This window comes from Grus americana, chromosome 4, assembly GCF_028858705.1.
Source record: "Grus americana isolate bGruAme1 chromosome 4, bGruAme1.mat, whole genome shotgun sequence".
Classification (NCBI taxonomy): Eukaryota; Metazoa; Chordata; class Aves; order Gruiformes; family Gruidae; genus Grus; species Grus americana.
Genome location: NC_072855.1, coordinates 10,895,211 through 10,919,881, shown reverse-complemented (window position 1 = coordinate 10,919,881; position 24,671 = coordinate 10,895,211). Strand labels below are relative to the sequence as shown.

Genomic DNA, 24,671 nt, shown 5'->3' with positions numbered 1-24,671 from the left:
TCAGTAAAGCACAGAAAATGGTGCAAAGCCCATTTGAGACTTAGAAAATGAGGCAAAAATTCTAAGTAAGGAATTGGAGAAAGCCTAAGTGTTGACAGGGATGGTAGGATTCTACTTTTTGGAGTTTTTAAAGAATCAGTCTTGGAACTGATGTTAGCCAATGTTTTCACAAATTACATCAACCAAAAGAAAAGTATGCCAATGAAGTTTCCTGGTAACACAAAATTTAGACAGAATACATGACTACATCATATGCAAAGAACAGCATGAGCTTGACTAGTTGAATGGCTGGGCCCAAAGAGTTGTGGTGAATGGAGTTACATCCAGTTGGCAGCTCATCACAAGCGGTGTTACCCAGGGCTCAGTACTGGGGCCAGTTCTCTTTAATATCTTTATCAATGATCTGGACGAGGAGATCAAGGGCACCCTCAGTCAGTTTGCAGACAACACCAAGTTGGGCGGGAGTGTTGATCTGCTGGAGGGCAGGAAGGCTCTACAGAGGGATCTGGACAGGCCGGATTGATGGGCTGAGGCCAATTGTGTGAGGTTCAACAAGGCTCAGTGCCGGGTCCTGCACTTGGGTCACAACAACCCCATGCAACACTACAGGCTTGGGGAAGAGGGGCTGGAAAGCTGCTCGGCGACAAACGGACCTGGGGATGTTGGCCGATAGCTGGCTTAACATGAGCCAGCAGTGTGCCCAGGTGGCCAAGAAGGCCAACAGCATCCTGGCTTGGATCAGAAATAGTGTGGCCAGCAGGACTAGGGCAGTGATTGTCCCGCTGTACTCAGCACTGGTGAGGCCGCACCTGGAGTACTGTATTCAGTTTTGCGCCCCTCACTACAAGAAGGACACTGAGGTGCTGGAGTGTGTCCAAAGAAGGGCAACGAAGCTGGTGAAGGGTCTGGAGCACAAGTCTTATGAGGAGCAGCTGAGGGAACTGGGGTTAAACAACTGGAGAAAAGGAGGCTGAGGGGAGACCTTATTGTTCTCTACAACTACCTGAAAGGAGGTTGTAGCCAGGTGGGTGTTGGTCTCTTATTCCAAGTAACAAGCAATAGGACAAGAGGAAATGGCATCAAGTTGTGCCAGGGGAGGTTTAGATTGGATATTAGGGAAAAATTTCTTCACTGAAAGGATTGCCAAGCACTGGCACAGGCTGCCCAGGGAAGTGGTTGAGTCACCATCCCTGGAGGTATTTAGGTGCTTAGGGACATGGTTTAGTGGTGGACTTGGCAGTGCCAGGTTAATAGTTGGACCTGATGGTCTTAAAGGTCTTTTCCAACCAAAATGATTCTATGATTCTATAAATAAGCAAAATACAAATTTCACACAAAATACAAATTCCACAGAGTAAGATTTTATCAACAATGACAAAAATATCCACAATTTTCTGAGCTGCAGACAATATAAAAGGAAATTGACAGTTTGAAACTAGTTAGGATATGTACTTGAAATGTACCTGTGGAAATAAAAGCAGTTTGTAATGCTCTAGTAATTATTATTGATATAATTTAACAATTTTATGCTGTGAGTGAGTAACAGAGCTTCATACACTTGCATTGCTTAATTTTTTTATCTAGTTTTGTAACAGGAAATTGGAACTTCAACATTCTTAATCACACTTCATGTTTATTTTTTGACTGATTTCTTTTGGAAATAAGACCTACGTGATAGTATCATCTGAACGTCTTCCCTAATAAATGGTGACACTATTGGTCATTTTTCTGTTCAAGATGAACGAAGAGTTGAGATTTCAAAAATTATTATAGAATCATAGAATGGTTTGGATTGGAAGGGACCTTAAAGATCATCTAGTTCCAACCCCCCTGTTGCGGGCAGGGACACCCTCCACTAGACCATGTTGCCCAAAACCTCATTATGGTCTTACTGTTGTCACAAAAAAATCAGTGGCTAGGAGAACAGTTTCTTGAAGTATGAACCATGATCTCACGCAGAAAATCTGCAAGGCAGAAAGACCTCATAAATTCTCCAGCTGTAGGAAAAGCTTCATGTAGCACTTGCTACCAAAGAATCTAAGACTCCAGTCCTGGAGAAACATCATTCATGTTGCAAAAGGTATGGTAGGTATGTTAAAACACAAGAAGATCTTTGACAGATTCAGTGTATCAGTCATGCGAATTTGCCACCAACAGGTGAGTGCTGGGGCTCATTCCTGGTTAAATGGATAGCTTGTGAAGCTCTTGGCTGTGAGATACATTTAGGAAATTGTGATTTGATCCTCACTTGGAAGAAGACATTTCAATGTTTTAGTGCCTTCCAGGGAAACAGTAACAGCAGATTGAACAATACGTATGATATATCAACGTGTTCACCGCTGTGTCTATTTGGATTTTGCGTGTTTACCTGCTTTGCATGCTTCTTTCTTCTAACCATTGAAAGTTAGAGACATGACTGGGGCTGCTCTTTTCTTCCCCCAGTCTTTCCATGGCACTGGAAACAAAATATGGGAGGCTGCATAAATTTCCTGTTATCTAATCTAATCCGATATCTACATTGTTGACTTACAGTGTTTGTATAAGAACCTCACAGCTACTGTAAATTATATGATGCAATGGAATTGATTTTTAATTATGTTTAATGTGTTAATTACAAAGCTAAGAAAGAGGTTTTTGTAAATATGTTCTAATATCTGAATAGGGAGAAAGTAGTTAAAGACACAGTTTTATGTACATCGTCATTTGGAAGTGAAAAGGGTGGACAGGAAGGGTCAGTAACAGCTTCTACAGCCCAGAAAATACCAAAAATAACCACGCAAATTAAGACTTGAATACTTCCTAAGCATCCAAACAGCCTTCAAAGTTACAGTACAAGTGACTACCCAAATCAGAGACTGGGATTACCAGGCAGCATTTTAGCAAAGAGAATCTTCCTAACTCATTCTCAAATGCCACAGTTGCATTTATAGAGAACAGGAAAACCTCATATTTTGTGAGGTGCTTAGCCAAAGATGGGATACAACTGGCAAATTACACAGTGAAGAGTTCTTGTAGCTTACCAGCTAAGACATATTTTTACAAGTATTTAGAATTCTGTGTAGAAGATACAGGAAGAGCTCATGATAAATTCTGTTGTTAAATATATTCTGAAACTGTGTTTATAACCTGTAATTTAACATTTTGCTTTTGTGGAACAAGCATCATCTTTTCTTCCTTACACCTGCCAGGTCTTGAGAGAATAACCACGTAAAGCTAATAAAGTTACACCACCTCCCTCTTTGGGCAAGAAAACTATGTAATGTCTTGGTGATGGTGGAGGTCTGGAAAAGCATATTTAGTCACTTAAGGATCAGTGAATGTTTCTTGCCCTGCTGCCAAGACTAGGGTAGAGATCGGTGCTTCCAGGGGTCTGAGGAAGAATCTGTTTGAAAGGTTGATTCAGAGCGTATAAATCGGAATAACACAGGGACTTGATCTAAGAGAAAATGCAGGCTCATAAAAGTGAAACATTCAAAAATAAGATTAACACACTGTGGAACACTTAAAAAGCGTGGTGAAGGTCCCATCATTAGCACTACTACACCTAGGTGAGACAAAACACTGTGGTTTGCATTTCAATGCTATGAAAGGAGGGTGGTGCAATGGTTATGGTACAAGGCTGAAGTTAGGAACCTGTGGAGCAATTCATAAATTTGTGACAGATTCCCTACGCTTGCTTTGGGAACGCATCTATAAAAAGGCTGAGATGACTTCTTCCAAAATCCAGCCCCTCAAAACTCCTGCTCAGCTTCCATCTAATCCCGAGTGCTTGAAACGGCCAGGACTGCCCATCTCTTGATGGATACATGAAGGTAAGTACCTATCCCAGCTCTTAGCCCCATTCAACTCACAACGTAGCGCAGCCCCCTGCCTGTCTCACTTGCAGTATGGCTGATGTGCTCAAATAAAACCAGTCAAATAACAAAACTGAGCCAGAGAAGGATGCAATGCCTGTTAACTCACTGGTCTGACTGTCAGAGTATTCACGTAAGCTATACGTAATTTGTCTTCCTTTCCCACTCCTGTATGAAGATACTTTTAACACACCAATCACAATTTCTTTAGGAAACAAGGACTTCTTGAGATCCTCTGACTTAATTGATGCTTTTCAAGGAATAATTTAGAATTTTGTTGAAAAAAGGAGACCCTTACCCAGCACACATTCCCAGTATTTTCATGTATTCAGCTATTGGAGTCTAGCACTGACCTCTCTCAGGGAAACACCATAGCTACCAGGCTATAAAACCGTTCTCACACTTATTCACCACAGCCTAGTAAGCGTTTCTTTATTTTAAATACAGTGGAAGTATGACAGGAGGCATTGAGAGCTATGAGGACAGCTCTTGCACAGCGAGGGCTGCTGCTCTCCTCACGGACTGCCTTTCCTCATATACTACAGCTTAAACCGCCCACCACAGAGCAGCGACCTGCAGTGAAGCTACACAGCCCTCTGCCCAGATGGCCAAGGACTCCACCTGACTTTGCTGGGACAGGACTGGGACACAGGTAAACATTCCTATACTTGCTGCCCCTGCTAGCAATATAAATACCGGTAGGTATTGTCAGGCTCCACTGTGCAGCTGCATTCATGATGAGAATCACACTTTCCACCAGAAATTTTTGGCTGGTGAAGGAGGTAAATTCTGACTTGATACATTCCCTGAAGGATTCATGGTCATTATTTTTTTCTTCCAGTTGCTTTCTTGTTCAGCACAAACGCAATGAATAGGTGCCAGGCTGCCAAAAAACCTTCATCACCTTCAGTAATTGAGTAGTATCTCTTAGGCACCTCAGTACCAGATACCGTGGGATTAACATTTAGCCCACAACAAAGTAGCTGAACTTTAATTCCCTTGCTCATGTGCATAAAGCCTCTGAGTCCACGATTAAATCAACCTGTTTTTCAAAAACTCAGGAGCTGTGAAGCACGTGTTTTGTAACACCAGCTAAGAAAACTACAGGAAGTTTTAATTTTCAGTTAAAGCCTCTGCAATGTGGTGGGTTTTTTTCATGGGGAGACTGAATTGCTGGATATCACATCTTTATTTGCCAGTGACAAACTATTTCCTTTGGTTTAGAAATAACTGCAGCTTTGACAAATTTGGCAAATCTGATGAACATTCTGCGTGTGTCTCCTAGACTAGAGCTAATTATATACATTTCCTTTTTCTCTAATAAAATACATCTATTAAAAAAGATAATTCTGATGTTTCAAACCTACTGAGAGATTTTTCTGTACTTTCAGTAGATTCATGATCAGGCATATTCTTGCAAAATAATACTACTTCACTAGATATGTCTTTGTACTTCATAATGGTCTGTACAAGCTGTAATTTCTGATAAACCAGAAAGACAAAACTGGAACTTGAAATATATGGAAAGTTATTTGTCTGTGATAATAACCATCTTCCACAGTGAATGCTTCCTGCTTAAGATGATCCAAAAGTCCATTTATCATGGAAGCCACATCTGTACTTCTTTAAACAAGTAATTCTTTTAACTAGAGAATTAGGCAATGACACCTGCTCTGAAATGGATTTGTAAAATAAGGTGTTCAGAAATAGCTACATTTGCAATTAGAGGATTTTTCCAGATGTTAAACTATACTCTTGGTTTCTGGTCTTTGCAATAATATCTCAAAGCAATCTCAGGTGTCAATAAAGCCAAACATGATTACTGGAGATGATGCAGGCTCATTCATAAATTGTTGGTGCTGGGAGTCTGTGTTTTCCCCACGTACACAACCCTCACACTTCTAAACCTTCTGCTTGTCTCCAGAGAGTAAAGCCTTAATGTTCTCAGAGATCCTGCAGCATGTTTAACTGGTGAAATATATATTTATATTATGTTCTGCTGAAGACCTAACTTTGTCCCTTTTTCCTTATTTTCAGTAAGCTAAAATGAGTAACTTCTATGTCTGCAGATGCACAATATGCAGCACAGCCAGAAACCAAACAACAGGGATCAAGAATAGGAATTTCTTGTCTGTATCATAGCACAGCTATAAGTAAGTGAATTTTACTGATAATCTCGTACAAGGAACTTCACCAATGTGTTTGGGTCTTCATTTTTAGTGCATGTTCTGAAACTGTTCTTTGCAAAATCCTAATGTGTAAAACAGCTGAACGGTTATTCCCTTAATGGAAAAAATAGTCCATGTTTCCCTACTGTTATATTTACATACACTGTGAATTTTTACTACAGTCAAATCTTTCTAGGGGACAAATAAAGTGCAACAAGAGAGTTTAGCCAATTAATTGGCTTTATGAGACTGGACATCATTCGGCACCTTGTAGTTTCTTTTTTTTTGTTGTTAATGGGGAATACACAAAGTATCTTTCTGTGTACCTGTTTCACCATGGTCCCAAACTAATTGGGCCAATGTCTCACAAATTGCTTAATTGGCTGAACATTCCTAGCCTTCTGATTTTAATCAGGAACACATGGTGCATATCAATAGTCTGCTTCATTACGCCTGAAGAAGATCCAGGCTACTGTCCATTTTCAATTAAATTGTATTTAAAAAGAACAGCAACTTGACCTTTTGGAATACTGCATAATAGGTTTAAAAACTTAAGCTGCTTTTTTTTTTTTTTTCCTTCCTGGAATAACTAACTAACAAATAAAAATAAGCACCCCTTATTGCAGTATATAACCAAGGAGCAGCATTTCACATAGTGCTGGATCCGTGAGCTACATCTCGTGATGATAATAACACCTTAAAAAAAATCATTTGCAAAAGAGTACAGAGTTGTGTGTGTCTACAGCTTTGGAGCTTCCCGTTAACATTTATTTTATAGAAGCACCTAGAAGCCCCACAAAAAGAGTGAGTCTGACCAAATCACTTAACATGAGGGGGCTCTAATCCCAAAAGGCTCACCCTTTAAATCAACAAATGTAGAAAAGAGAAAAATTATGAAAGGTCTTGCTAAAGGTAAAGAGCAAGACCTGTCAGTGACAGAGCTGGCAACAGAAAGCGCATCTTTTAATTTCTATGATGCCAATTCAAGTGGTCATTTCTATTTATTTTTCCTTAATTTCAACTCCGAAAGACCAATACATTAGATAGCCAAAGACATCACTGCTCAGGAACCTTTAGCTACTACATGAGATTTAAAAAGCATCCTGTTAAAGACTGAATAGAAGACATGAGAAGATTTTACTGTAAAATATCAGTAGTTCTGCGAAGGCTGAAAGCAAAAGAAAACTCATGCCCCTTCAGCACGTGCTGGCCATGTTGTTGAAAACCTCTCTCGTCTCTGAAGTTGATGTGTTGTGTTGAACAGCTGACTGACTAAAGTACACTCTTCTTTGCAACAATAAAAATCTGTAATTCATGTGCCCCAATGTTTAGGAATATTATTTTCCTCCAGTTTGAATGTCACTGTGGCTTGTTTAAGTGAAAAGTGACAAAGTGCTATCGTGTTTCTAGAGCTCAGGAACAGTCCCACACACAGTGTACTTTTTCATCACCAAATGAGATAAAAGCATAAAACAAAAACAAACATGACAACAAAACTCTGAAAAAAAGATACAATTACTCACTAAGAACAATAGCCTTAACAAAGGATACACAGCATCTCTCCAGACTGTCAGAGGTGATTTTAGTTTATGTAACTGATTATTAGAGGCTTCAAATGTCCTTGACCTGCATCAATACAACTATTCTCTCACCTACATCGCCCATCTCACAGATGAGCTTCCTGTTCTTTTCTCCTAGTTTGGGGAGTTCAGCTGTCTCCAAACTCAGGAGATACCCAGACTCTACAAATTACTTTCATATTAATGTTTAAGTACTTGAAGTATGTTAAGTAATGTATTAAGTACTCAAATGTACTCGCATTTCTAGCTGTGCCAAACACCGTTCTCACACTAAACTCTCAATCTGAATAAACCAAGTATTCCCCTCTCTTTGAAAGTTCAATCCACTAGTCTCAAAGCACTCCTAGCAGATTAATCTTCATAGAGAACACAGTGAAGTTTCCATTTTCTTTTGTAAGACCCAACAGTGGTACCTCCTATTCATCTAAGAGCCAGAGAAGGTACACTCAACTCTCTCATCTGCTTTGGGGATTTAAAACCCACAGCGCTTGCTTCTCTGGAGAACATTCTAACTAATAAGCCTAGAGGGCTTTACAGGAAAGATTTATCTGACCAGCTAAGAGCAAGGGCATGAATCAATAACCTAATAAGTTAAGAGTCCTGCTCCTATGCCTGGGTCCTAGTAAAGAAGAACATGCCCTCGGCCGCTGGGGGAAACACAGAAACTTTCCTAAGGAAGAAAAGAAAACTAAGATCCACCCTCCCCAGCTAAATAGTCCTACCAGTATTAGTGAGAGTCATACACTCTCAGACTCTCACTATTTTCAGTTAAAACTCCCCTTACTTCAGCCTGAAACAGTGCAGGACAAGGGACAAAGAACCCATGAGGGACTGCCATACTCACTATTGTATTGCTCGGGCCACCTCTTGGTTCTGGCCTCCAATTCAGAGTGTGGAGGGAAGGAGGGCATAAACCAGTAGCAATCTAAACCAAGGATGGAGAAGCAGCAGTTCCTTAAATCTCATCGCAGCTCTCAGTTTCTGTGCTGCAACTTGCTCTTCTGATAAGGAGGATGATATTCACAGCAGTCTTGGGAGGACTAGCTGGTCAACACCTGCAAACACAGCTAAAGGCGTAAATCCACTTTCTGATCAATATGATTTTGAGGACTGTTAAGCATGAGCAATCCCATTCCCCCCTCAGGTACCTGTTTGCAAACCAGATTTTCAGTGATGTCAAATTTATTATGGAACAGTAGTGCCCTCCTGTGGCCAACGACTATTCTGAAGAAACGAATCTTATGAGGGTTCCCCTTTGTTTGTTTGTTTGTTTGTTTGTTTGTTTCTTGTGCACAACCTCAGATACACTGGGCAATCTTTCTGAAAGGAACTCATCTCCATATCCTTCCAAAACCTAGATCCAAAGCTGGGTTTGGCATGTTATGGCATAGTAGCTGAACAGAAAGAGTAAGCAGTAGACATGATACCAGTCCCTCTAGCTCCTTACATTTCTCCTGATGATGTTATTCCCACCAGAAATTATGACCATCTGTGTTCATCTTCAGTGGTCATGTTTAATAGTGACAGCATTTCTTTCTGTGCACCATTAATTAATCAGTCCTCTTCTACCTTAGATTTACCGCTTTTTTTTATTATTATTCCAAAAGTAGGACCATATCCTGCCCACTTTCAGAGTAAGACACAATCTTCTACCCCTTCACTGGGAGCAGGCATGAGTCTTCCAGACCTTATCCAAAACCCATGTAAATAAACAGATTCTCTCTGACTTAAATGTCTTTTGGATCAGGTCCTTAGTGACATAGGCATAATGCAAGGGTTTGCAGACACACAGAGCAGTAACAGAGACTGCAGTGCAGGTCAGGGACTGACATGAAGCTCCCCATGGCAAAACCACGGTCCCCCAGGCTACAGAACTGATGTGCAAAGCAGAAGAGATCATCCCACCCTTGAATACATAAAGTACTCTCTGAAATCCCCATAACTTAGCCAAATAGTATAGCTTAATCAACATAATTACAACCTTTTCATGGGTAAAATCTTGGAGATAATAAAAACTTCTTAAATATCAGATCAGCCACACACCTGAGAGAAAACAGTTACAATAAAGGATTTATATATATAAATGACAGGATGAATGTAGCTTAAAGCAGTCTAAATTCTTCATCATTATGTCAAAGTGCTGTTGAAATCAAGTTACAGTTTCTGTGAAGATTAATTGCACTTGACATATTCCATGGAATGTGCTTGACCTGATCTATTTTACCTGCCAATAGTCAGTTAATGTGACTCGGCTTTTCTGTCCAGCTGTCGAGGCTGGAGAAATAAGGATAAGCATCTCTCTCTTTCTTTTATGATTGCCAGCTATGCAGTGCAAGAATGAGTTACCTTTTCCTTCTCACAGATGGTCTTTTTCTGACAGTCTTGTCACTGACACTGCCAGTGCTGCAACAAATTTAAACAGAGTATTAAAAGTAATTATGGTGATGAAATTTTACACTTTTCACCATGACTATGCATATCTGACCCTCGTGGCTCTTCTGAGGCATGGAACAGAAATAATGCCATGTGATTAATATCCCTGATACAGCAAAAGAAGAAGAGTCAACTCTTATCACTAACTCTAAAAAAAAAAGTGTCAAAGAACCATTTTCTACAACTGATTTATGACATCTTTAGAGTGTGATGGTATAGAGGAAGTCCCCTATGAACTTTAATAGGTCAGGATCAACTCCAAGACAATATGTGTGGCTTTAATCAAATCTGACTTCAATTTATACATATGTTTCAGTATTTCCTACACTGGGATTTTTGTGTTCTCCATTCAAGCTGGAGAACCCACTTGTAAATAATCCTTACAGCCAGGGAAAGTTAAGGAATACATCTGTGCTCAAAATATGCAAAAGTATTTTAAGTTGTTTCTGGAAAAGATACAGCCCAAAACAGAGGATGAAAAGGAACCCTGAGCCACAACTAACTTACTCGGCAATAGCCGTAGTTTTTCAATGCACTGGAATGCACCTAAAAATGCACATTGCATGACATAATTTTGTTCTGATTAAAATAAAATCAACTTTTCTTTCAGATAGGTATTGACAGCAAATTTTCCTTGCTGCTCAATATTTATTTCTGATCAGTGAATTTTAATGATCATCTCAAGAGAAACACTATCTGCTTAGCACTAGGTTCCAGAAGGGTCTATAGAATGTGGTGGAAAATGAGGACTGCATACCCAGCTGGGTACACATACAGGCAGGGCAGAATAAGGAATAACTAACATTCTCTTGGAAAGGATTTTTACCTATTCTTCCCTTTCAAGAACATTTTGTGCAGACCTAGCATGCAGAGCTGCAGCCTGGAAGGAGAATGTTTGAAAAGGTTTCAACAAGGTCACAGTGAACACTGCTTACTTGTTCATTAACTCTGTGTAATAAATGTTTATATATAAGTGCCACTTAAGATGACACTAGAGAAATTAGGCTTGCTAGCATTTGGTTTAACTGGGCAGATCACCAATATCTTTTGAATGGAGTTATAAAAACAACAGCATTTTTCCCGCTCAGGCTCCATTGCTGTGTTACAGCAAGGATGTTCACTGGCCACATCTTTCTGCAACATCTCCTTTAGCACAGGTGAAGACAGACAGACATTCAGATTTCTTCTGGGAACCCCAAAAACATCCTCCATTTCCTTTTGTGTACCTTCTTCCTAGCCCTGTGGCAGCAAACAGCCACGTTTAGATCTTGGTACTCGCTCCCAAGTACAGCAGATTTTGGATTGTTCACTTCATTTTTCCATCTTTGCTGAACAGTTTTTATTTTGGATGCTATCTAGGAAAAACAAATAGAAATGATTAAGTGGCTAGCATTTAGGTTTCCGTTTATTTATATTTTTGGCTGGTAGATTTGTCATCTGTAGTGCTTGATATTAGTTATGCTACATTTACCACTATCCAGAACTATTCTTTTCATTTCATTATTTTCCCCAGAAAATAATTTTCTTTACAATTACACTGCTTTCTTCTTTGTTGGCAGTCCATCTTGCAGAAGCAACAGACTCCAACTGAAACCACTGGGTACAACCGAAGGATGCCACCAGCTAGTGCAGTTTTGTCTGCCTCTCCTCTTGCTTTTTGACCCAGACTATAGCAGACACTCACTTCATCAACCCTCCCATAGCCCACACTCACCATTTATCTTATATTTATAAGCTCAGTACTTCTTGCTCTGTTGTATAACCCTACCTGCGCTCCTTTTTCACAGCATGTCTCTACTTAGTAGGTATTTCAGGCAAGGAGCAAGTCTTTTCTTCTCGCTAGTAAGTTATTTTTCAGGCTGTCATAACACTGCAAGCTAACAAAATGATGAGAATTGCACTCATTCTTGAGATTGGTGTGACCTCATCTCCCTCTACAATTATTGTCCCGTTGGTTTCATTCCTCCTGAGAAGATGTCCAGCCACTGCTACTTGGACTTTTTACATTTGAATGCCTCATAGCCAATAATGACAACAAAATACCCTGAAATCAGTGTTTGCCTGGTGAAGTCCTTCCAACTCAAGGAATTCTTCCTTGAGGAATTTCTCTGTGACACCCACTGGGAAGCACTAAGATCTCAGACATAGTAGGTGATGTAGATCTTTTCTAGCTCTGAAATCCTCTCTTTGAACCTTCCACAGGAGGAGTTCTTTCAGCTAGACTAGAAGATTCCATCTATTTATTTGGTTCAGTTTTCTACAGCTCCCATGACCCTTCTTCTGCTAAAACAGCTGAAACTCCAGGACCAGTAATGAGAATGAAAACTACTCCTTTTATGCTCTCAAGTTTTCATGCCAGAGCTTGTAACATTCTAAAACACCAAGCCACCTTTGAAGGCTGCTCACCAAAAATTCAATCCCCCATATAACAGTAATTTGAAAAATATTGCTGCTTCTCTTCAAGAGTTCTGATAACAAATACACCAGAAAATAAAATGTTTTCTGTATGTCTCAACAGATATAAAAAAGACACTGAGCCACACCTGAATAACGCAGAACTGTGACATACAAGTCTTCCTTGTGCATCTAGGAAAAGAGTGCCAGAAGTTCAAATAGGTTTTGAAAGGAATAGGTACAGCTTGGTAAAGTTAGAAAGTGATATATGGAATGAAGGACAAATGGGAGGAAAATAAAGGGATGAAAGCATGTATTATGCAGGAATACTTAGAAAATTGTGATGTGAACACTAAAGGAGAACATGAAGGACACTCACAAAGGTATCTAAACAAGGAATGACATAGCCAAAGTTATATGCGAAGAGGAAGAAGAAGCAAGAGAGGCAGAGAAGCAAGAGGCAGAAATGATTCAAGGTGGCAGCATAGCCAAACATGAACACATTTGCTGAATTCTGAAGACCTCCTATTGTCACATCTCATAGTGACAATCAACAGTCTAGAAGCCATCAGGACTGCTGTACTACATTTTTGTGGGAGAAACAGGGATCAACTTAAACTGCAATAATACTTTTAAGGAGTCCTTAACTAAATTCCTGACAAAAAAGGATACAGTTACTCTGACAGAAAACTGATGTAAAGGAGCACATCTGTCAGGTTTGTTTCTACACTGCACTGCTGAATTCCACAAAGGATCATTCAGGAGGAACAGAGTTACAATCAATTATTTGTAAGAGTTTTATGAAAGAAAAATACAGCACTTAAATATATGGTATGCAAGGACATGGTACTTGGCATTTTTCAAAATTCTTTTCCGTTATTTCATGTTCTGTTTCATTAAACTGCTCTTGCATTTTTTATTGGACTAGGCCCAACCACAAGTTGCACTGATGGGCTTCATCTCAGAGAGGAGGTGCAATTCACTGGCAGTTGAGATACCTATTAGCAATTGGTTTGTTTATTTTACATTCATCGTGTATTTTATACTAATAATTTACAGCATAAATTCTATTAAAAAATACCTATATACTGAATATTAAAAATGCAAGTAGTCTCACAACAGTAAAGTCCTTGCTGGTACAAGGATTACAAAACAACGATGTTTTCTGGGATTCTGAGTGCTTGACAAACCACCTCTCATTTCAACTCTTGAGCTTACTCAGTACTTAAACTCTGTCTCATTGAAACAAGTCAAGATTCCACCTACAAAATCCTTATTATGCCCTCCATTCTTATGAAGAAAGAAAGAACCTATAAAAACCTGTCTTGAGAATTGGATAACACTGGATTCACCACAGCAGCCAGAAGTCATACAGAGCTGTAGTCAGGAGCACTGAAACAAACAACCAAGAATGCCAATGAGTACTTTGTTTCTTCCCAAAACAAGTCTAGATTCACTTGAACCAGCTGCAAAGATCATTTCTAGGAGGGCAGAATTCGTAAGCTGGTTTTCATACACTTATCTTTAGCACCAGCCCTAAACAGTTTAGCTAAGGAAGTAATTTGAGGAAGATAATGGCAATAGAAAGCTGTTACCAGTTATGAGAATTAACTACTCCAAAGAGATGTTTTGCAATAATATTATACCAACACTTGCTTTTTTCTTTCACTAAAATTAAGTGCATAGAAGAAAGGATCCACTTTATGAGAATACATATTTAAAAATAAATTCCAAGCTGGTTAGTTCTCTCTGACATTCCAGTAATTCATGTTAAAGACATAGGTAAGAAGTTAATGCAATAATGAAAATTTCCCCAGTTCATCTTTTCTGCATGTTATGCAATTAATTTTCTTCAGTTTGACATTGTTTAACTTTCTGCTTGAATGCACAGAATTAAATCCAAGGAAAATAAAGAAGCTATTTCAGGAAAAGAGAACAGTTACATAGCTTACCTTAATTTAAATGGACAAAATTATTTAAAAAAAAAAAAAAAAACACAAAAAACCCCACCCAAACAGTTTCATCCACACTACAACAGAGTAGTTTTCCTATGATTCAGACTTGGAACAAAGCAGGCCTAAAACTTCCAATGCTGGAAAAGGGCACATGATCTGGGTTTGCTTGGACGGGGAGCTGAGAGTCACCCATGCAGAGAATCATGGAGACAGATGCTGTGATGAGGACTGCTTCTTTAAGCTGAAAACGACGTTTGCACAGAGAAGGAAGGTTTACAGTGATGTCTCCAGTACAGCTGTAAGCCTCTGGGCTGTCCGAGGAATAAGCACATGAAGTGCTTTTAAGACAACTGTGACTTTCCATCACAGTGAGCTATCACAGACTCCTTAAGGGAATATCAGAGGAATCTAGCTCCTGTTAGCCCTGCTGAAGTAGTCAAAATTGATGTCTAAAAGCTGACTCTGACCTTGGTCTGAGAGTAACAGAACAGCACACAGTGAAGGAACAGGCTTAATCCCTTGACAAACAGGATTGTGCCTTTGATGAGAGAATTCAGCTCAGTTAGTCCAGATAGATATCTCTGTTTTGTCCCGGAAAACCTAAAGCACACCTGAGTAAATGCACTTTAATTTAAAGCAAATTCGAGTATACGGAACTATATATCTCTGTGAAAATGGATGTCTAAGATCCAGAATGATGCTTCCTCTTCTGTTATTAAAAGAAAGTAAAAGAAGAAATAGGATCCCTCCATGTTTACAAAACCATACTGAGAGGCAGACACCAGACACAGAGAATGTTTTGTGTCACTGACCGAGCACAGACAATCAGGCAACTCCAAAGCCATCTTGAGTTGGAAGGTTCTTGTGCTATTAATTCCTGACATTAACTCGAGTGTTTTACCAGCATGAACCTGGATCTTTATAGGGCCAAAAAGGTTTCAAACTATTAAGACCTAATCCAAAACAGAAATAAAATCCTGCAAACTCAAGTAGAGCCAGTAGGATTATACATACTGTCAAGGTATATTTGTGGCTCTCTTCACAAGATCAGGCTGTAGCTAACTGCTGTGATGTGTACCACAAGAAGCTTTGGTTTGCTGCCACCATTAAAATGGGATAGACAGAGGCTTTCAAGTTAGTTTTGCCTTCCCATCACATTTCTTACACTTCTTTGGGACTGAATCTTGTCATTTAGGGAGTTTGTATACCTAGGATTCATAATTGCTTGTCATTCTCAAAACTTTCATTGAGTTTGTAGTGCATCTTTCTGAATGGGACTATAACTATACATATATATTACAGCCAAGAGCCAATTATTATTGCTTACATCGTTTGGACACACTTGTCCAATTTAGATAAGCACAAAGGATCTATTTATTATCTCAATGAAGATAAAAGGTCAGTCAAAAGGCAGCTTCTATCTTTATTTGCCTCCCCTACATAACAATGTCCTAAATTTATTTAAATTAGAACCAAAAGACAACTTTATAAGCACTTTTTACCAGGACAGACAAGAAAGGGAGTGTTTAAGGACATGGTTAGTGCTGGTTTACAATTAGTGTTAGCTTAAAGAGGAGTAGTAGGACATAATTTGTTGCCCAGATGCTATTGGATGTTCTCAGCAAAGAAAAGGGTATATTATATTAAAGTAATTAAATCAATTTTGGAACTGTTACGGGTCACCTAGCTCAGGCTTCGGCTTGTGCTGTTGTTTAGTTAAACATTTAGGAAAATACTAGTTTATGATTTGGATATAATGTTGGGATACTGCAGACTTACAAAACTAAGGACAAAATCAGGGTCTGTAGACACTAATAGATATTTTCATTTCTTGCTCTTTATAGTGGTCCTGAGATTATGTTTAAGATTCTGTTACACATGTGTGAGAACTTTCTGTGTTTTTAAATATAGAGAAGTAGGCAGAAAGTTAGCAGAATTCAAGTTACTCAGACCACAACAGCATGGAGTGGAGCGTTGACAGTAAAATATACTAACAGAGTATCTTTTCAAATAGGAACAGGTTTGCCTTAATACACATTAGGACTTTTCTTATAGTATATATTATATTTTGGGAGATTAAACATCAGTAATTTCATTTCACTGGTGGATTATGCATATCTGCAAAACTAAAGATCAGTGAGGAGAGACAATGGATATGTTCAGTTTGTATTTAAGGCTGCAGCTGGAGTTAGGTTTAAGGACAGGAGTAGGAAGAAAAAGAACTGGGAAAGTAGAACTTGCATTATTCATGGATCTTCTAGCCCTCAGAAAAAAAGAGAGGAGGAGTGATGAAAAGAGTTGATAATTATATTAAAATCTGATTAAAGTATAAATCATGTAATTTGGTCTTGGGCTAGGAGCAAAGGGGGAAATTACAACTTTATAAATTAAATTGATGGATGCTGCACACTTAAAGAATGTAGAAGGGTGATGGAATTGTGCAGATACAATTGCTTTTCAGAGTTTTGAGTTACAAACTGAATTGCAACTGGTGTTGCAATCATATCCTGGGCTGCATCAAAAGAACTATGACCACCAGGTCGAGGGAGGTGATTCTGCCCCTCTACTCTGCTCTCGTGAGACCCCACCTGGAGTACTGCATCCAGATCTGGGGGCCCCAGTACAGGAGAGACATGGAGCTGTTGGAGTGAGTCCAGAAAAGGGCCACAAAGATGATGAGAGGGCTGGAGCACCTCTCCTGTGAAGACAGGCTGAGAGAGTTGGGGTTGTTCAGCCTGGACAAGAGAAGACTCTGGGGAGACCTTATAGCAGCCTTGCAGTGCCTGAAGGGATCTACAAGAAAGCTGGAGAGGGACAGAGTGATAGGACAAGGGGTAATGATTTTAAACTGAAAAAGGGTAGATTTAGTTTAGAAATACAGAAAAAATTCTTCCCTGTGAGTGTGGTGAGGCACTGGAACAGGTTGCCCAGAGAAGTTGTGGATGCCCCATCCCTGGAAGTGTTCAAGGCCAGGTTGGATGGGGCTTTGGGCAACCTGGTCTGGTGGAGGGTGTCCCTGCCCATGGCAGGGGATTTGGAACTACATGATCTTTGAGGTCCCTTCCAACCCAAACCATTCCGTGATTCTATGTTTCTATGGCTGGGCTCTGTTTCCCTGCTCCAGGGCTGGAGCAGTGGGCTCAGGCTGCAGCCTGGCCTGCCACCCTCCCGGTCCCCAGGATGAACAGAGGATTTACACCTCTCTGTGTAAGGATTTTAGTTTTGGCTTAGGTCTGCAACCTCTTGATAGTCAAATTGTTGCAACTACTGCCTGTCCACTTCTTTCCAAGCAGGATAACATCATCAAACTGAAGCTCTCTCTGCTGGCTTAGTCCAAAAAAAGCAAATACACCAGTGTCAGGGAGGAGACAGGGCATTAAGAGTAGGAGCTGGAGGGAGGAGAGGATTCTGCTGGCACCCACTGAGATCAGCTCATTGCAGCCTTGCAGATGAAACCTTGAGGAGATCGTAGCATGACTGAAAAGGGGCAGCATCTGCAATTGTAATTCCCAAACACCCCCACCAGTGCACACTCAGAAAAAGCTGCAAAAGTGGCTCCTCCCTCTTTTTTTTCCTTTTTCTGGCCTTGTCCTGATTTTCCTTGGCTTGTCCTGATTTTCCTCAGGGCTCTGCTTATGGAGCTTTGTGCCCCAGCCTGGTTCTTGGCCGGTGGGGTCAATGCAGCAGCAGCAGCATTGTTGTCACAGGGGTTTGGGCTCTGGCCAGTCCCTGCTGGGCACCCAAATGGAATCTGAAAGTCACGGCCCTGTGGCTGACACTTCCCCTTCTGTGGTTTCCTTGCCTTCTCCAGCTCAGCAAAACAGTGTGATCCTGACACAATTTCCCAAATATGATGTATTCATTTTATGTCTTTGAAACTTTGAGGGGGATAAAAGGAGGGCCGCAGCAGCAGGGACCAAGCATCATGCAGAGCAGAGCACTGCAGCCACCCAAGCTCCAGCCCTGCTCATGGTTCCCTTGGACCCTGCAGCACCATGAAAGTCAGAGGATAGACTCCTAGAATCATTTAGGTTGGAAAAGACCTTTAAGATCATCAAGTCCAACTGTTAACCTAGCAGTTCCAAGTCCACCACTAACCACAGAATCATAGAATGGTTTGAGTTGGAAGGGACCTCAAAGATCGTCTGGTCCCAAACCCCACACCCTCCACTAGACCAGGTTGCCCAAAGCCCCATCCAACCTGGCCTTGAACACTTCCAGGGATGGGGCATCCACAGCTTCTCTGGGCAACCTGTTCCAGTGCCTTACCACCCTCACAGCAAAGAATTTTTTCTGTATTTCTAACCAAATCTACCCTTTTTCAGTTTAAAATCATTACCCCTTGTCCTATCACCCCATGCCCCTGTAAGCAGTCCCTCTCCAGCTTTCTTGTAGATCCCTTCAGGCACTGCAAGGCTGCTATAAGGTCTCCCCAGAGTCTTCTCTTGTCCAGGCTGAACAACCCCAACTCTCTCAGCCTGTCTTCACAGGAGAGGTGCTCCAGCCCTCTCATCATCTTCATGGCCTCCTCTGGACCCACTACAACAGGTCCATGTCCTTCTTATGTTGGGGACTCCAGAGCTGGACCAGTACTCCAGGTGGGGTCTCACAAGAGCAGAGTAGAGGGGGAATCACCTCCTTCAATCTGCTGTCCATGCTTCTTTTGATGCAGCCCAGGACACAGTTGGCTTTCCAGGCTGCAAGTGCACATTGCCACGTCATGTTGAGCTTCTTGTCCACCAACACCACCAAGTCCTTCTCCTCAGGGCTGCTCTCAATCCATTCTCTGCCCAGCCTGTAGTGCTTGGGATTGCCCTGAGCCATGTGCCAGACCTTGCACTTGGCCTTGTTGAATTTCATGAGGTTTGCACCAGCCCACCTCTCAAGCCTGTCAAGGTCCCTCTGGATGGCATCCCTTCCCTCCAGTGTGCCGACCACACCACACAGCTTGGTGTCGTCGGCAAACTTGCTGAGGGTGTGCTCGATCCCACTGTCCATGTCGCCAACAAAGATGTTAAACAGTGCCGATCCCAGTACTGACCCCTAAGGAACACCACCCATCACTGGTCTCCACTTGGACATCGAGCCATTGACCACAACTCTTTGAGCGTGACCATCCAGCCAATTCCTTATCCACCAAGTGGTCCATCCATCGAATCCATGTGTCTCCAATTTAGAGAAAAGGATGTTGTGTGGGACAGTGTCAAATGCTTTGCACAAGTCCAGGTAGATGACGTCAGTTGCTCTTCCCTTATCCACCTACGCTGTAACCCTGATGTAGAAGGCCACCAAATTTTTTAGGCACAATTAGACCTTCATGAAACCATGTTTGCTGTCACTAATCACCTCCTTATTTTCCACACGCCTTAGCATAGTTTCCAGGAGGATCTGCTCCATGGTCTTGTTGGGCACAGAGGTGAGACTGACCAGCCTGTAGTTCCCCGGGTCTTCCTTTTTCACCTTTTTAAAAAAGAGGGTTATGCTTCCCCTTTTCCAGTCAGTGGGAACTTCGCTGGACTGCCACAACTTCTCAGATATGATGGACAGTGGCTTGGCCACTTCATCTGCCAGTTCCCTCGGTATCCGCGGATATATCTCATTAAGTTCCATGGACTTGTGCACCTTCAGGTTCCTTAGATATTCTCAAACTTGATCTTCTCCTACAGTGGGTGGTTCTTCATTCTCCCAGTCCCTGCCTTTGCCTTCTGCAGCTTGGGTGGTGTGGCTAGAGCAGTTGCTGATGAAGACTGAGGCAAAGTCATTGAATACCTCAGCCTTCTCCATATCCCAGGTAACCAGGTCTCCTGTTTCCTTCTGGAGAGGGCCCACATTTTCCCTAGTCTTCTTTTTATCACTGACATATCTATAGAAGCTTTTCTTGCTGTCCTTGATGTCCCTGGCCAGATTTAATTCTATCAGAGCTTTAGCTTTCCCTGGCTGCTCGGACAATTTCTCTGTATTCCTCCCAGGCTACCTGCTCTTGCTTCCACGCTCCATAGGCTTCCTTTTTGTGTTTGACTTTGCCCAGGAGCTCCTTGTTCATCCACACAGTCTTCCTGGAATTTTTACCTGACTTCTCTTTGTTGGGGTGCATCTCTCCTGAGCTTGGAGGAGGTGATCTTTGAACACTAACCAGCTTTCTTGGGCCCCTCTTCCCTCCAGGGCTTTGTCCGATGGTACTCTACCAGGCGGGTCCCTGAACAGGCCAACCTCTGCTCTCCCGAAGTCCAGGGTAGTGAGCTTGCTGTGTGCCCTTCTCACTGCCCTAAGGATTTGAACTCCACCATTTCATCATCACTGCAGCCAAGGCTGCCCTTGAGCTTCATATTCCCCACCAGCCCCTCCTTGTTGGTGAGAACAAGGTCCACCATGGCACCTCTCCTCATTGGCTTCTCTATCACTTGGAGAAGGAAGTTATCATCAATGCATTCCAGGAATCTCCTGAATTGCTTATGCCCTGCTGTGTTGTCCTTCAAACAGATATTAGTATGATTGAAATCCCCCATGAGGACCAGGGCTTCCTGGTCAGGTGCCCTGTAGCAGACCCCCACTATAATCTCCCCTGTCCCTGCCCTCCCTTTAATCCTGACCCATAAGCTCCCGGTCGGCTCCTCACACATCCCCAGGCAGAGCTCCATGCACTCTAGCTGGTCATAGAGGGCGACACCCCCTCCTCATCTGCCCTGCCTGTCCTTCCTAAAGAGCCTGTATTCTTCCATTCCAACACCATTCCATGTCCCAAAGCACCACATCTACACGTCTTTTAAATACCTCCAGGGATGGCGACTCCACTACTTCCCTGGGCAGCCTGTTCCAATGATTGACAACACTTTTGGTGAAGAATTTTTTCCTAATATCCAACCTAAACTTCCCCTGGTGCAACTTGAGGCCATTTCCTCTTGTCCTATCACTTGTTGCTTGGGAGAAGAAACCAACACCCACCTGACTACAACCTCCTTTCAGGTAGATGTAGAAAGCGAGAAGGTCTCCCCTCAGCCTCCTTTTCTCCAGGCTAAACAACCTCAGTTCCCCTAGCCACCCCTCATAACACATGCTCTCTCTCAAATCTGAAACTCACAGCCCCATGGCCAGCACTTCCTCTTCTGCAGTTTTCTTGTCTCCTCCAGCTCAGAAAAACTGGGCGATCCTGACATAATTTCCCCATTTTCTTTCCTTGAAACCCTGCACCCACCCAGCAGCCAGGAATAAAAGGAGGGCAGTGGCAGCAGTGGCTGAGCATCGTGCAGAGAAGAGCCCTGCAGCCACTCCAGCTCCAGCTCTGCTCGTGGTTCCCTTGGCCACTGCTACACCATGAAGGTCCCTGCAGCCACCCTGGCCACTCTGCTTCTCATGGCCATCTGCTCCCCAGCTGAGGCCAATCTCAGTGACTCCAGTGTTGCTGTGTCCTCCCAGACGCCAGGTTTGTTGTCCTTCCCCAGGAGAGAGCCCCATCCCCACTAATGGGACCTTCGTGTCCAGGGGGAGGGCTGGGAGCGAGTGGTCATCACCAGTGCTGGGACTCAGCCTCAGGGATGAAGGCTTCCAGGGGCTGTCCTGGGACGATACAGCACAGGTGATGGTGAATCCCCTAGGAACCTCAGGCAGAGCATCTGCCACAGCGTGGGATCTCACTGGGGCTGTCTCTCTGCCCCCACAGGCACTGTCTCCACCATCTGCTGCTTCAGCTACCTGAGCCGCCCCATGCCACGCAGACTCATCGCCTCCACCTACCGCACCAGCAGCAAGTGCTCCCTGCCGGCAGTGGTGTGAGTACCCACCACTGACAGGGGTCGGGGTGCAACAGCCAGGGCAGCACCTCAAGTGTGTCCGAGGGTGGTCAGGAAGGGGAACGGGGTACAACCAGGGATACCCAGGGTGCTGCCAGCGGGACCCAGCACAGGCACGCTGCTGCTCCAGCTGAGCACCCAAATGTTGTTTTTCTCCCGGCAGCCTGGTCACCAAGAAGGGGACAAAGCTGTGTGCGGACCCCCAGGAGCCCTGGGTGCAGAAGCATCTGAAGCACTTCCAGATGCTGAAGTACTGACTCTTCCCCACTGCTGCCCCAGTGCAGCGGGCTCAGCCTCCGGTATCAGACACACAACAGAGTGCTTGAGCTGCATCCTTCTTCAACAGAAAAATTTATGCTAATTGACATACATTTGTTAAACTAAATTTTGTTTGCTAAGTGAAAATAAAAAAATTATTTAAAAGATATCAACAGGCCTGTTAATGAGGAGTCAGGAGTTTTGATGCCTAAATAAAGTGTTTGGATTATCAAACTCTTCGGGTGCCTCTGAAGTCCCTGCTGGAGCCCCAAGAGGAGAGAAGGGACCCACGGGGACCCCCTTGCCCTCCCCATGTCCTGGTTTCACTGTTCCCCTTTGGGCAGGGCAGCCTCAGCCCCACGGCAGCTCCCACAGTGCTTCCCCCTCCCCAGCCTGGGCTCAGCTTCTGCCCCTTGGGGTGACACCAGCATCTCACCCGGGGGCTGCCCTTCAGTCAGGGCCTTCACCGCACAGCACATGTGGAGATGGGTCACAAACCCCTTGTGACAGGCAGTGCCCTCAGGCATCTGCTCCCCAAACACTGAAGCACCAGGATGGTCTTTGACCACAGCAACATCCCCACGCCCAGCCATCTCCTTCACTACAGCCCCTTGCAGTGATGGAGCTGAGCTCCCGGCACTGCAGGGTGCTGCAACCCCGTCCCACAGCACTGCCAGAGGAACAGGCAGGACCCTCCTGTGTGCCTCCTCCCCAACATGAAGCATCAGGTCCCCAAGGAGTAAGGTGAGCACAGAGCATCCCCACAGTCACCCGCCAGAGGGGATTTTGGCCAGTGCCCAATTATGCAAGCAGAGGCCCCTGAGCCATGGGAAGGTGCTCTGGCCTCCACCCCATCCCACTCCCAGCACTACACCCACTGGCACCCCAGCGCAGTGCTGGGGTGATGGCACTGCCATCCCCTGGCAGAGTGCAGGCTGTGCCAGTGGGCTGCCTGCAACCCAAAGTCATGTGGCAGTTGTGCCAGCAGGACAGACTCTGCATCCACAAGAACTGCTCAGTGAGTCCCTGGGGCTCGACACCTCCCAGTACCCAGCCCCACACTGCTGACAGCCCCCAACACACACCCTCTTTCCCCTCTTGCAGTACCACACCAGCGGGCTGAGCCAGAGAGGAGCCGATGAAGAGGGCTTCTACAGCTTCCTCTTCCTCAACATCTGGGAGGAGCTGAAGCAGGTGTCATGGAAGGTGAGGCTGTGCAAGCCAGCAACCCCCCAGGGATGGTCTGGCAGCCAGCTGCAAGTAACTCACCAGATCCTTATTTATCCAAAAAGGCCCATTTCTGCAGAAATTGGGAATTCTGAGAGGGTGCGTGGCTTTATCAGTGGTCCAGTGTCACTGGCCAGGCAGCTCACCAGCTGTGCTGGGCAAGGGTTAACCGGGCTCCCTGGGGGTCTGCGACACTGATGCCAGCTGCCTCTGTGCCATCGCCAGAGGTGCTGCATCTGCCGGCTGCAGGACGCCTTGGTTACCTGCCACGACTGGCAATGCACCCAAAAATTCCACTTCCCCTGCAGCAGCGAGCGATGCTGCATCTCCCAGTTTTTCAGGGAGTTCAAGTAAGTGCAGCCACCTCGCAGGGCCAGGCCAGAGGAGGGCTGGGGCTGAGCTGTCACCTCCATCCTGCAGGTCCTCCTGCTGGAAGCACTGCCCAGTGCAGCGGATGCAGCAGGACCATACCCCCAGCCTCATCTGCCAGGAGATGGCGGCGGGCGGCTCTGCTACAATGCCCTGGCCTGTGCCGTCTGTGCCAGCGCCTGGTTCCACTAACACTGCATCCAGGTAGGCGGCACCGCCCCCCGCCCCTGATATCACCCCTGTCGTCACCCCCTTGCCCAGCTCCAGGGGAGCGAGCGGGACCCCCCTGCCGCTTATGTCAGCTCTGCCTCAGGGCCAGGCACTGCACTCTGCCCTGCACCACTTCTGCTGCTGCTCTGCCAGGACATACAGACCTTCCAGACGGAGATGTTTCACCTCAGCCATTTATTTACAGAGAGCCTGAAAACTCAATGATTACTTCAAATGACAGACAAGAGGAAACCATCTGTTCTAAAATGACTCAACAATACATATATACACTGTAATAATTGATGTGAAGAGCTCTGCAAGACTTGGGTAAGGCTGATGGGCTTTTTTCCCCATCATCATCAGTCCTCTATACTTCAACGTATACTTCAATGCTCACTACAATTGCTTTTCAATGCAATGTATACTGCAATACTTT

The 24,671-nt window shown here is 43.6% G+C and overlaps 1 protein-coding gene and 1 pseudogene across 1 annotated transcript; both read left to right on the top strand.

The window, feature by feature from the left end:
• Nucleotides 1–21,612: 21,612 nt before the first annotated feature.
• Nucleotides 21,613–22,598, top strand: LOC129206021 (C-C motif chemokine 3-like). Its single transcript, XM_054824598.1, has 3 exons — nucleotides 21,613–21,804; nucleotides 22,042–22,150; nucleotides 22,335–22,598. Exons 1-3 carry the CDS (start codon nucleotides 21,696–21,698, stop codon nucleotides 22,426–22,428), a joined length of 312 nt encoding a protein of 103 aa, XP_054680573.1. The 5' UTR covers nucleotides 21,613–21,695; the 3' UTR covers nucleotides 22,429–22,598.
• Nucleotides 22,599–23,232: 634 nt separating this feature from the next.
• LOC129205738 (PHD finger protein 7-like) lies at nucleotides 23,233–24,460 on the top strand (annotated as a pseudogene).
• The last annotated feature ends 211 nt before the right edge of the window (nucleotides 24,461–24,671 follow it).

Excerpts from the sequence above, each read along its gene's own strand:
- LOC129206021 (XM_054824598.1), top strand. The coding sequence starts at position 21,696 with ATGAAGGTCCCTGCAGCCACCCTGGCCACTCTGCTTCTCATGGCCATC. Across the intron at positions 21,805-22,041 it reads TGTGTCCTCCCAGACGCCAG|GCACTGTCTCCACCATCTGC; the intron begins GTTTGTTGTCCT and ends CTGCCCCCACAG. Across the intron at positions 22,151-22,334 it reads TGCTCCCTGCCGGCAGTGGT|CCTGGTCACCAAGAAGGGGA; the intron begins GTGAGTACCCAC and ends TTCTCCCGGCAG.